Source organism: Scaptodrosophila lebanonensis, unplaced genomic scaffold, assembly GCF_003285725.1.
Source record: "Scaptodrosophila lebanonensis strain 11010-0011.00,11010-0021.00 unplaced genomic scaffold, SlebRS2 tig00000024-arrow-pilon, whole genome shotgun sequence".
Classification (NCBI taxonomy): Eukaryota; Metazoa; Arthropoda; class Insecta; order Diptera; family Drosophilidae; genus Scaptodrosophila; species Scaptodrosophila lebanonensis.
In genome coordinates, this window is record NW_022060538.1 from 6,474,871 (window position 1) to 6,488,916 (window position 14,046).

The 14,046-nt window shown below is 39.5% G+C and overlaps 1 protein-coding gene and 1 long non-coding RNA gene across 2 annotated transcripts in view; both read left to right on the forward strand.

Annotated features, from left to right (window-relative positions):
* Positions 1-10,239, forward strand: part of LOC115620482 — a 93,238-nt gene extending 82,999 nt beyond the window's left edge. Inside the window, exon 4 of the long non-coding RNA XR_003995218.1 lies at positions 9,650-10,239. This is a non-coding gene — a long non-coding RNA (uncharacterized LOC115620482). The remainder of the gene's footprint in view (positions 1-9,649) is intronic.
* Positions 10,240-10,392: 153 nt separating this feature from the next.
* LOC115620479 (5-hydroxytryptamine receptor 1) lies at positions 10,393-13,343 on the forward strand. Its single transcript, XM_030513714.1, has one exon. The coding sequence runs from the start codon at positions 10,830-10,832 to the stop codon at positions 12,552-12,554; it is 1,725 nt and encodes a 574-aa protein (XP_030369574.1). The 5' UTR covers positions 10,393-10,829; the 3' UTR covers positions 12,555-13,343.
* Positions 13,344-14,046: the final 703 nt, after the last annotated feature.

Consider the following 14,046-nt stretch of genomic DNA (forward strand, 5'->3'; position numbering starts at 1 on the left):
AAACAGCTTATTAAATGACAATATGGATTCAATTTGATAGTTTATTGACGATATTAAATGCCAATAAAAGACAAATGGCAACGACGCGATCATAACAACTGCCTGCTTGTGCTAGTGAGGTTGTAAATGCAATCGCAATGCATAAACTCTAAGCAAGAAATGCGACCACAACGTGTAATTCTCTCAGTTGTGGTGCATGTTGAACTGCCACATAATTAACTTCTTCTTCTAGTTTCTGATTTGTTTTTTATTTGTTGCTGTTTTTTGAATTTAAAATATCTGCACGCCTACGATTCTTTCATAATTCAATATCCTCTTTAAGCTGCTTTTAAAAGTCGCATTTATATTGTGTGCTTAAACATGTTTGGAATAATTTTTCTATCGCTTCTTCTATTAATCAACATTTATAATTAAGGCCACAAATTACCAAAACTGAAGCTGTCGTAATCCCTTTGCGTGATTTCTAGGCCACAGCGTAGGTAAAGTTCAAGTATACAATAAAAAAAAAATGTACCTGACCCATTCACCGTCTTAACCATCAATCATCATTCACCTCTCCTTCCTGCCGCATTGATGATTTTTTAATGACTGGGGTGCCACTCTAAATAGCTCTCGGTTAACCAGCACTTGGTCAACTGGCTGGCCATAGAAAATGTACATGTCCTATGCCATATTTTATATGAATTGTTGATTGATGGACGCTGGCGTAACTTTGTAGGAAAGTGTAAGAAGCGTTCGCATAAATATATGATTTGAAATCAACGCATGCATTATTTAAAGCCGTGCCAACAAAGTCGCTTGACACATAAACATCAAGTGCGCAGCAAATGCCAAGCATGCACACACCCACACACACATACACATAAATAATAAAACACACACACACACACCCATGTACGCTGTCGGCATTTGGCGAAGGGAGCGATCCTACGCAATGGCAATGGCAAAGGCAGCGACAGCGGCAATTTAAAATTGCTGCCTTTTTAACTCGCATCCATTTACAGCAATTTTGTTTGATTTAAGTGTGCGTGAGTGTGTGTGTGTGTGGTGTGTGTGTGGAGTGCGTATTTGTGTGTCGGGTCGTATTTGGTCGGACGCGTTAGAGTGAAGAGTAAAATTACATCAAGCATACTTGGCAGGCGTACAGATATAAACGAGTATAAGGCAGCAAATTGAAAAGGTTGCACGCTACCAAGAAGAAGAAATCAAATTTTATCACTCAATAATTGAAATATGCGCCAACATATTGAAATAATGTCTGATGTTGTAATTCAACCGCAGACATCTGCCTTTTCAGTCAATATCGGAAGATGTTCGCTTGATGCTTGCAGATTGAAGATTCGGCAGATTTTCTACATACCATTAAAAATATCAGAGATTGTGCTTTTAAAATCGAAGCGATTTGCTTAAGCTTTTCATCAGGTAGTGAAAATGTAGAATATCAACATTATATCTGTATAATACTAGTGAGTTTATATGAGAATCCTTGTCAACAATATTTATATTGTTATAAATATAGCTGTAAAAAGTATCTTTAATATTTTTGTATAAAACCAACTTTTAATTTAAAAGAGTGAGATTTTTAAACCCTACTAGGCATAAAAAAAGTTTATTTGATTCATTAAATAATACATATGTATGTAAAGAACTATTGAATAAATATATAAACTAAAGCCGGTTACATTCGGCCTTAATAAAGGTACCAAGTTGACTGACAGTATTCGATCGAATATTTTAAATGGACCAACGAACAATATACACTTTTATAACAAAATTCTTACTCCTCAATAAAGAAGGGAAATATTATATATTGTTAATTCTGCTTAGCTCGGTCAAATATGTTAATGAATAATGTGATAAGACAAGTTTTCAAGGGTCACTGCATTAAGTATTTTCAGATAAGTTTACATAAGAAAACTAGCTCTGTTTTTTAATCTATTGTTAAATATTTTTAAATAAAAAAAGAAAGAGATATCGACTATCATGATATCATCAACGATGATGATATTGAGGGCAGATTTAAATAATATATAAATATATATTATAAATTTCCACAAAGCTGCTTTAATTGTCGCCTTGTTTTTCCTCTCTAATTCATGGCTTGACCTAGTGTGGAAATACCACAAAGAATTGTTGTGGACAATCAAAAAAGGGCCAAGCTCAGTTTTTAATCCAAGGCCACACACATAGTTGACAGAATTTACAGCATTTGGTTGTAATTTCGCATACGCCGCATTGGTATACAAATTTTAATGTTGTTGCATCAGCGGCATGTTGCCTTTTAACTTTTGCACTTACCACTTGACTGTGGCAAGCCACAAAGCTGGCCATGATGCACATTTAAATGACAAGAGGAATAAAATGCAGGCCAATCTTGGCCTGCCACACAGTTGCTTTTTGCCTCTGGTATTTATGCACTCTTTTTTTGTAGCAATGCAGTTATTACACCACCATGCAACTGAAGGATAAAAGGCTATTAAAAATGTTGTGGTAGGACTACATAGCCGTCACCTCCATCCCAACATCTGTTTGTCTAGATACATATACATATGCACTCTTTTAATGTAGTATATGAGACACATAAATAATTAAATATAAATATAAAATATTTTAATATAAATCGATAAAAAAAACATCCAATTATTTTAAAATATAATACATATAAATGGAATAAATAATAATAAATATTTAATGTTACCAAAATAATTGGAATGCTTCTGAAAAGAAGGCGAATAATAGTCTTTTCGTTTTATTTCGCTTTTTGTCTGTAATGTAATTTCGCGATTTGAAGTCAAATACCTCTCGTAAATATTTAAATTTTTCTTTCAATTACACAATTTGAATGGTTTTCATGCTTTTGAATTTTCTGCAGCTACGATGATAAAATATTCAATGTTATGTATTATTAGTAATGGACTTTGTTTTCATGCGGAAAATATAAAGGGTATATAAGAGCCTGCCACACCACAGTCTCGCATTCTAGCATTCGAGCTTTCTCTGGTTGTCATTATACTTGTGTTACAATTCACTGAAAGTCATTTAGCTAGCGATTGCCGCGAAGTTCAGCCACAAATCCCGAAGCGTTAAGGACTGCGCAGCTTGGATTTTATGCTGCCATTCAGACTATCCTTTTGTCTGTCCTTTTGGCCGCTTAGCAAAAGTTTGATGCCGTTCTCAGAGTTCGCACTCGGCAGTCGAGGGAAAGTAGCAGAGCATGAACTTAAGCAGTGCACTGCATTCCTCGAGCACTTTGTTTGGGCACCATTTCACGCTGTTGTTGTTGTTGCTGTTCCTGCTGCTGTTGTTGTTGTTGTCGTTGCTTGCTTGCATATTGCGCACAAATTAACTTTACGCTGGCTGATTTTAAAAGCTCTGGGGTTTTCGGTGCATTAACGGAATGCTGAATGCAGCAAGAAGCCAAAGGAATGAAGCGCGAGTTTTGCTGCGGACAGCAAATTGCTCGCTCAATGAGAACTGCTTAACCTATTTTGGAGCGCAGAGTTGATGGTGCGAGAAGTTATAGAAGCCATACCTTCAAGCTCACAATTTAATACAGCAACCAAAATCGAATTCACATTTATTCCTACACGAAAACAAAATATTTGTACTCGAAGTTCGAGCTAACAACACGCGCGGGGCCAGACACACACACACACATTTATATATATATATATATATATATATATATATATATATATATATATATATATATATATATATATATATGTATATGCGGCAAGACAGGGAACATTGCAACCAAATGTGTTGCAACGCCCTCGATATGCTGCATGTTTTCCAGCCATAAAGCACGCAGACATGCCGACAGCAAAACTTTTGGCAACAACAAGCACGCATGCTGTGGCCAGAACAAACCTCAAGACGCTGGCAACTCAGAGCTCAGAGCACAGGGCTAAGAAGCACAAGTCGCGGCTTCGTGTCGCGCTGTAAGTAAACCAAAGAAATTGTTAAATATTTGAAAAGTTTTGTGGCTGTCGTTGCTGCTGCAAGTTTATTTGAAATGTCAAATAGTGTAAAATTTTTGGTAAATTTACAGCGGGGTGTGGCCGTAATTCTCCAGCGTACATGTCTCACTATCCGGCTGTCTGCTTCTCTGTCTCACTATGTGTGTGCTCGCACAGACTTGGGTTTATAAATAAACGACAAGCGCAAGCAATACACTTTGGCAGCTAACTGAGCATTACTCATACGCCATGTTGTTGTCGCTGGCGCCGACATGAAAACATTGTCTCTAGCTTCCACGTCCGCCTGCCCAAGTCCGACAGAATTAGTTTGACAGCCACCGGTGACAGGTAGCTACATAAATATATACATTTTACGAAATAAAAGTGAAACCTTTTATTAATATTATATATAATATTCAGGCTAGAGCATCGCTTTTAATTCAACAGCATTTTTGGTAATTTATTGCTTTCCTTTTTAATTTCAATAAAAACAAATCCAACAAATAGGAGTCACTAATAAAGCTATACAGTTGCTTTCAGGTCTACATTTAGGTTCGCAATTTGGGGAAAAAACGCTTTTGATTTATATTTCATGAACTGAATGAATGAAAACTGATCCATCGCTTTACTAAATTGCCGGTTTTGAAATGTCCAAATCCGCTTTTAACATTTTCTCGACAATATGTAATTTTTTACAAACAATACTTATCTAAGAATATAGTGTAAATAGGAGTTAAAAATCCAATTATTTTTAAGGTGTAGTATGAAATACCTTATTACTTCAAAAAGTTAGTAGGTCCCTGAAATCTGAATACACTGCAAATTTCACATATACTTGTAGTATATGATTGTATTTACTAAACGTTGTAAAAACTTCGAGACAGCAATACATGAGCAGCGCGAGGAGAGCGCAATTGCAACTGAACGACCATGGATGACCAAAGGTTGCACGTCCTTTATGGGGCGAGATTTGGCAATAAAAAAAATTAAAATGAACTGTTATAAGAAGGGAGCGTGAATCGCTGCTCGCAACAGCATTAGGGACAAACTAATGGCCTAAGAGAGCAAGCTGTGAGAAGGCTTTTCCTTTTACTCGACATACATTCGGTGAAAGTTCCAATAATTAATGACTGTGGCTGCCATAACCCGCATGTAATTTTTAATTAATAATAAAAAAATTCTTTTTGAAATCCCTAAATGTGGAAATAGTCTGGCGTCACAACTCCGCAAGGAAAAAAGAGGCTAAGTAGAGTCAATTGGCGAGAGGAGTCGTGTATAGAGAATTGAAGCCGTAGAACGTAAAACGACGACGACATGTCTCAAATTCATAATTTTGTCAATTATTATACAAACCAAATCCATAAATAAACTATTTGAGTAGACCAAATGGCACATACAAGTATATTATGTATTGGAAGAAACAAAGCACTCTGTTAGTTTTGGGGCAGCTATTAAACATGCCTTCAACATTCGCTAATCAAGTAGAAGCGACGCATAACTAACTTCCTATCAATTCCTATAAATTTTCAGAAACCATTTTTTTGCAACATAATAAGCGTTTAAGCGTTATTTTTTAATTCAAAACATATTTCATTTCCCAACTCAATTTTCGATTGCTTCTTAGTAGTATATACTGTACTAGCAAGCTAAATATTTATGACTATTTGGCAGCTGCAGGGGCAACAACGCTTAGCTCGCTGATAATACAAATTATAAATATACACGTATACATAATGCCGCTCAGTTCAAGTGTGTGTGTGTGCGTGTAACTTTTAAGCTGCAGCCTCCGTGCGTATCTTGCCACAATCACAAATCACAAATTCATAATTAAATTACATTATTTATGTGCTGGCTGTCAGCCCGTCAGGCTGCGAGGAAGAGACGCCGCGCCGTCAGGAGATTCGAGAGCTCAACGAAAATGAAAGTCAACAGCACGCTTGGGGCATTTCGGCGATGGCTAAGGAGTCCGGCAGCCAAAGTCAGGGGCGCTTAGAGAGGCTTACGACATGCCTGACAAGTTACAGCTTTTTGTACACATTGCTGAAAGTCGGACTGGCCAACTGTCCCACTGCCCCTCTGTCTGGACTGAACAAGCGGCTATCTGGCCGGCTAGCTGTCTGGCTGGCTGACTGGCTAATTAAATTTGTTGACCACTTGGGTAAACATTTGTGCCACATTTGTATATATATGTACATATATTTTTTATTCATTATTTTCATGTTGTGCCTTGCTGGTCGTTGTTTATTTTCTGTCAGTTGATTAGCATAGCTAATGCCAAAGTTAGTCGCATTATTGTTATGTAAATATGCAGCATACATTTAGGCATTTAAACGCTTAGTTAGCTTCCGTATATGTTACGAATAGATTTTTAATTACTTGCATTCCGACATTTGCATATAATTTGCAAATTCAAATGAAATATTTTATCAATATCAGGAAAGTGCACGAACATTTGTTTGCCAACGCACAATGTTTTCAGTATAACTATAATTGTTTGCACACGAAATTATTTTGCTTGTTGGTTTTGCTTTGTTTTGCTTTGGAAATTACTTTTAAATATTTGTGCATTGTAATGAAAATCGTTTGTGTACTTTCGTCTGCAAATGCACTCTCGCAATCATAATTTTGAAGTATTTCGAAAGAAACACACAATCACCTTAAATATTTGCTGCTTCTCGGACAATGAACTGCTGTGTGCTTAGATCATATTTTCAGAGCGGGTCGCATTTGTTGGTTATACCATTAAATCAGACATATGCCAGGTCGGCTGGTAATGCACATGTAGCATTCTTTTGTCATGCGGGCCAAAAGCCCTTAGAAAGTACTTACAGCAAGGTCGTGGCATGGCTGCCCCAGGTGGCCCCCAAGGCCCGATACTCTTCCCGCAACGCTGACAGACTCGTCTAGACGACTTTCTGTGCGTCATGTTGCTCAATTGCCACTTGCAGAGTCTTCAATAATTACACTGTAAACTGCTAAGATACTTGTATGGGATTGGAAATTGAAGTGTTCCCTAAAAATGCTTAGAAAGAAGAATTAAGGAATTTAATATAAACAATGTCGTTTCAAATAATCGCTGTTTACCCTCTTATTTTAAGTATAATTATATTATCATTTATTTCGATTTCCACAGTAAAATTGATTGATTTTCCCATAGAAATGCAATCCAAATGTGTTTTACATTCAAAGCAGTTCGAAGTATGCTAAATAGTTTTAATGGGGCAACTATTTGATTTATGTAAAGTAAAACATTCAATGCATAAAGTTTCCAATACAATTTATATACAAGTATACAAGTACAATATATAATACACAATATACACACAACAACTGTCAAATGGTGTTGGATCTCGCTATTAAATGGAAATTTAAAAAAATATAAAAGCACCTATTTTATGCTACTGAAATCGAATGCTTGTGCTCGACATATTGTAAGTATGTGTGGCTTAAAAATTTGTTTTCAATCATTTTGATGCCTTTAGGTACATTGAGTCATCGTATATTTTTGCGAGTGTAGTCAAACAATGCTTTCACGACATTCGCAAGGCACGTGAAGCCAAAAATGTGTGTGTGTATGGTTTTTTTTTGTAACACAGTTTTCATAAGTTTCCGCTGGCGCCGACATCGTCGTTGCCGACACTTTATTTTTTGGCACGAGTGCAACAAAAATGTAATGGAATTCAATTAAAATATACGCGCCTGCCGCACAAAGCAACGTAAAATGTATAAATTGTATTTTTGGTTCGCGCTTTTTGCGGCTGCGGCTATGGCTGTGGCTGCTGCCGTTTCAATGGCCGAGGCTCTTGACCACAGAACATGGTCTGAGCATTGCGGGGGAGTGGGAAAAAGGCAGTGGCGTGCAAAAGAAATGAACAACAACAGAAATGCGAAACGGAAGTTGAAAACACAGCAGCAGCAACAACAAGAACAACAATGAGAAGAAGAACACGAAGAACTGCCGCAACAAAAGACGCCGCATTTTGCCTGCTTTTTGTTTATTTGTTTGGCATTTTAGGAGCGCGTTCAGACGACTGCACGGTCCACTGGCTGCCTTGGCGAAATAAACGAGAATACAATGCGCACAATTCAATAATCAAAAGAACCATGAAAATTAATACAAGGGCCCACCATCGCGTCCCTAGCATGTACGTCTTCCTCTTGTTTTTTACGTGCGCCATGCGTGCCCAACCAGAAGGAGCTGAGGACATAATATGCTTAAGGAATATTCCAGCCACGAAGTCCCCAACATAGAGTAGGAAGCCTGTAAATGTCTAGACGCGAAATGTTGAATTCCGGGTCGGCCATTATGTAATACTGCTTTATTGTTTTGTCAAAATTCGCTCAAATTTGTTTGAAAATTTCTTGGGAATTGTAACAATTGAGCCCGACATCTGTGTGTGTATGTGTGACCACAAATTCTGAAGAAAATAAAGCCAACATTTGTAACTAAATCTGGTCGGGTACATAACTACTTCGGGGTGCAAAGAATCATCAATGCAATTGAAAACTTTCAAGGTAGGAATGTGCATATGAAATGTATTCTAAATGTGACATGAAGCTAATGAAATCTATTCTAAATGTTCTTTTGAAGAATACTAATAACATAAACTCATCATACATTTTTTAGGCAGCATAGGCTATTGATATACAATTATTAAGTAAATAACAAGAATGTTGAATTTCTGTGCAGCCGATTACAAATAATAATTACTTTATTAAATGGACAAAAAATTCTTGGGTTTTAAGATTAAGTCTGGCATTTTTCATTGCAAAATGTTTGTTTGTTGCTTGAAAGAACGTGTTGTTTTTTTTTTAAGAGCCAATTCAGACTACTTGAGATTAATTCGGCCGAATAATTGAATGAAAAACGTAAACACTTTCGGGCGCTTAGTTTCACAACATTAGCCATACTCTGTCTCAACAAGTGTGCCTTGAAGAATTTATTTTAATATTTTCCGTTCATAAAAGCCACAATTCATAGCTGGATGTCCGAATTCAATTGAAGGCGTTCTTCACTTTAGTACGATTCGATCGATGCTGTGCATAGTTTATAATCCACGATATAATCCACACGGTGTGAGATAGAGACATGCTATGTGTTTTTGGACACCAGCGTACAATTAATATTACATAAACGTTTGTTCTTTAAGGAGAAAATTTTATGATCTCTCAGAAAATGAGCTCTTATCGATTTATTCTAACTCTGAGCACGAAAGGCATTTTGGATGCTTTATTTAGTGTGAAAAGTGCTTCTAAAATTGTTTCAAGCAAATGCATAAATAAGTACTATACATTTATTTTCATGGAGAATGTTCAGCTGTTGTATTCGCGACAGCCCTTGTAACATACTCATTTCTGCTCCACTATTATTTATCTATTTGCCTGTATACATATTTAAGCCCAACAAATATAGAAGATCAATGCTTTCAGTAATGTAATGCTTATTTTTGCCTCCAACAGAATAGTAATCCAATTCTTAAATTATAATAAAAGTAGTCCATTTGGGCAGCCTTTATATTTCCTAAATAGTATGGAGCCACAGAGCCGTACTTAATTCATATAATGTGTCAGGGATTGATAATATACCTTACAGTAAAGCTTAAGTAATACAAGTATAATTAATACCATAAGTATTTACACTTTGTAAGCTCTAACTAATAGTCGATCAAAATCTCTTGTCTTTACAGAAACCTGACAATCAGAGCTCAACGCAGCCAGCGGTTTCACAACTACACCCAAACGGCTTCATTACCCGAGAATCGATTAGGAAGATAAATTAAAGTGGAGCACGGGGAGCAGCAATCATTTATAAAGCAGCGAATATTTCCTTAGACGACATTTTAGGTTCATCACAAGACGCGCACAAAAGTCAAAGTGCAAAAGCACACGGAGCAGACAGCAGCCCCCACACAAGAGTAACAACAGCAACAACTAATAAGAGGACTTTATTTTTATTGAAATTATGATTAATGACAGAAATATTGCACGCGCACGAGCAGAAAGAGGAAGGGAAATCAACGCGTGTTAGACATTGTAAGGAATTAAGCGACGCTGCTGATGCTAATGATGACGATAAAGATGAATTCGCTATGGCGCGCCATTCGCCGGTGTTGATGAACAACAACAACAACAACAACAGAAACAGCAACAGCAATGAGCAGAGAACGCGAGAGCATGTCGTAATGGAGAAGCCACCAACAATGTATATGATGATGATGATGATGTTGACGATGCAGATAATGATGATGATGAAAAGCAGGTCAGCAGTCAGTGCTATTGTGGGTGTCGTTGATCGCCATCGTCGGTGTGCGGGCAATTACGGTTATGACAATATCTAAAATCAACGTGACAAAGCCAGCGACATTAACGACGTCGCAGTCGATGCCGACGCTGCCTCGCAGCTAATTCAATAGAGACAGAGAGAGACGCGACAACGTAAATTGCGATACACTCGCGGCCCCAAAACACATACCCCTACCAAAAAAAAAAAGCAAAAACAAATCGAGCGAGCCAGAGGCACGCAGCAAAATTAACTGTAACGATAAAGTTACGGCGGAGGGGCAGCCGTGCAGAAGATTTGAGTGCATGTGAATTAATATTTAATCGCTCAAACGGTACATAGTACACGAGAGAGGTGACACGAGTGTGCACAGTTGAGTGAGAGAAGGAGAGTGAGCGCGTGGGTGGAAGGAAGGCAATTAAGCAAAAGGCAATCAGCAGCGCATAAACCTAACTCTAAGTATTCATAAATAGGTGTTATTTGAACTCAACTCACACACCGAGGCACCACTCCTTCCACTCGGAGTATTGCTTGCTGCCAGCAATTGGGAGCGAGATAGACAGAGGGAGAGGGAAGCGCGCATTTATATGGCTTCGCCGGCCAGTAACGTTTACGCTCCAGCCAAATGCAGCAGCCACTTCATCAACGCCCAGACGCCCATTCAGCGCACGAAGAGAAGGCAGAGCCATCATCGTCACCAACACAATCAAAAACTGATCTCAACGGCCCTGACGCTGCTGACGCTCCTGCTGAGCAGTTGCATCGCCTATGCGCTGGGTAGCAGCCATGAACAGGACTTTGCCGCCCTGGTGCTGGAGTCGGGCGGTAATGCGCCCACAGACTACAACAGCTCCAGCGCCTTTCTTAGTGCCATTGCTGCGGTGTCGGGCAACGCCAGCTATGCCAGCTCACCCACTTCGGCAGCAGTCGGGAGCAGCACCAACTCCTACAGCAGCATCACCAGCATCGACAACAACAGCAGCACCAATACAGTGGCCACACTGGTTTCTCTATCGGACTCACCACTGGAGTCTGAGCAGTCGCTGGAGAGGGACGACACAGCCGTGGATTTCGTGCTGCCGCCAGTACATGCGATTGTGGTCAGCATAGTGCTCCTGGTGGTCATTATTGGCACCGTGGTGGGCAATGTACTCGTCTGCATTGCCGTCTGTATGGTGCGTAAGCTGCGTCGACCCTGCAACTATTTGCTAGTCTCGCTGGCGCTCTCCGATCTCTGCGTGGCCGTACTGGTCATGCCCATGGCACTGCTCTACGAGGTGCTGGAGAAGTGGAACTTTGGTCCGCTGCTTTGCGACATCTGGGTGTCATTCGATGTACTCTGCTGCACTGCCTCCATACTGAATCTGTGTGCCATTTCGGTGGATCGCTATTTGGCCATTACCAAGCCCCTGGAGTACGGAGTTAAGCGCACCCCGCGCCGCATGATGCTGTGCGTGGGCATTGTCTGGTTGGCCGCCGCCTGCATCTCGCTGCCACCGCTGCTCATTCTGGGTAACGAGCATGTCGGTGAAGGTGGGGAGCCCATTTGCACCGTCTGCCAAAATTTTGCATATCAGATCTATGCCACCCTCGGTTCCTTCTATATACCGCTCTCCGTGATGCTGTTCGTCTACTATCAGATCTTCAGAGCGGCACGACGCATTGTTCTCGAAGAGAAGCGCGCCCAAACGCATTTGCAGCATGCGCTCAACGGCACGGGCTCGCCACAGACAGCGGTGGCGCCTCCCCCACCAATGGGCCACACGGAGCTGGGTGGCAATGGCAATGGACAGCAGCGACACAGCAGCGTGGGAAACACCTCGCTGACTTACTCCACATGCGGCGGATTGAGCGGCAGTGGTGGGGGGCATGGACATCATGGCAGTGGAGGGGGAGTGAGTGGCACAACGGGACTACTTGGGTCGCCGCATCACAAGAAACTGCGCTTCCAGCTGGCCAAGGAGAAGAAGGCCTCGACCACACTAGGCATCATCATGTCGGCCTTCACCATATGCTGGCTGCCCTTCTTCATATTGGCCCTCATACGCCCGTTCGAGACGATGCATGTGCCCGCTTCGCTGTCCTCGCTCTTCCTGTGGCTGGGCTATGCCAACTCGCTGCTAAATCCGATTATCTATGCGACACTGAATCGCGACTTCCGCAAACCCTTCCAGGAAATACTCTATTTCCGCTGCTCGAGTCTGAACACGATGATGCGTGAGAACTACTATCAGGATCAGTATGGAGAGCCGCCTTCGCAGCGCGTCATGTTGGGTGACGAGCGGCACGGAGCTCGCGAAAGTTTTCTCTGAAATTAGGCGTTGGATGCAAAACCCTGGAATGATGATTCCGTGAAATTCTATTTAGACGCACTTGATTATGCTTAGAAATCCAATGTAGTGCGTAAAAGTAATGCAAATGCTCTACCCACACATATATTTATAACTGTACACCTATCTGTATGTATGTAGTAGTGTATATGTATGTGCACCAAAAAACAAACGGAAAAACAAGAAAAATAATATAAGTACTACTTGTATGTGTAGTTCGTGATGATGATGATGACGATGATGACGATGACTAAGACGACTCCTTTAAATGTAACTCGTTGTTGTAATTTTAAACTAGATGTAAGCGGTGTGTGGCAATCACGAATTGAGAAAACACACCACACACACACACACAAATACACACACACTCACAGAAATACACACATATACAACAACAACAATACGATTGTAGGGCTCGAAACCAGCCGAAGAGAGACAGGTTTCCATTGTTCCTTCAATGTAACTATGCATGTATGAATAATGAATTGTTGCATTTCTATTGTTTTATGTTTCCACACAAACAAACAAAAAAAAAAAAAAAAAAAAAGAGCAGAAACACAATCAGAGAAACGAGAAAATCGAATCAACTCATACTACGTTTTCATAGAGCCGTACTGCGACCCAAACTAATTTGAGATACTCACACAACTGAGCCAAAAACTAAATTAAACGCATACCTACGCATATACATATAGTAAATACTTATATATACGTATACCTACTTACTATATATAATGATATATACATGAATATTTTTAGCTGCAATTCAAAAGAAGCATGACAAAAAACTGTTGCTATCGAAAAGCAAAAAGTAAACTGTTAATTGTATACTGTAAATATTATATCTACTCGTACTACCTAAATTTAAGCGATGTAACTCCATCTTGCGAAACTCTAAATGGTTTAGTCATACAAATAAGATGTCGTTGCTTTTGGACGGAAAAGGATAGGTCATTATTTCCATTTGCAATGAACAGCAGGAGAACATTTGCATGGCATGCATGCTTTAGTGGCACAATTGGCAAATATTTGCATTTAATATTCGAAGGCGGGCCTGCTTTTGAACTACGATTCATAGCATCTATGGCGTTGGATTACATTTGCTCCCTTTTACTCAGCACTTTGTGTCATTTCGGTTTTCCTATCACAGAATACTTTATGTATATTTAAAGCATTGTTTGCATAGCAAGCCATTTAAGCAGAGCTGCATGTTCGAGAACCAATGATAAGTTCCAGCCAATTGTCAGTAAAAATGTCATCAAACTGACTCTGATAAATAGTTTGTGTTACAAGGGTGATATTCCTCATGTTGGCATCCAATTCACATTCTATTTACCTACTAAATCTGTGCAACATTTATAGATAAAGGATTGATTTACGCCTTTAGTGTCCAAAAGCAACGACATATATCTACAAACATACTATATATATATACCTATATACACAGATGCAAATATGTAGCTCAAGCTAAAAA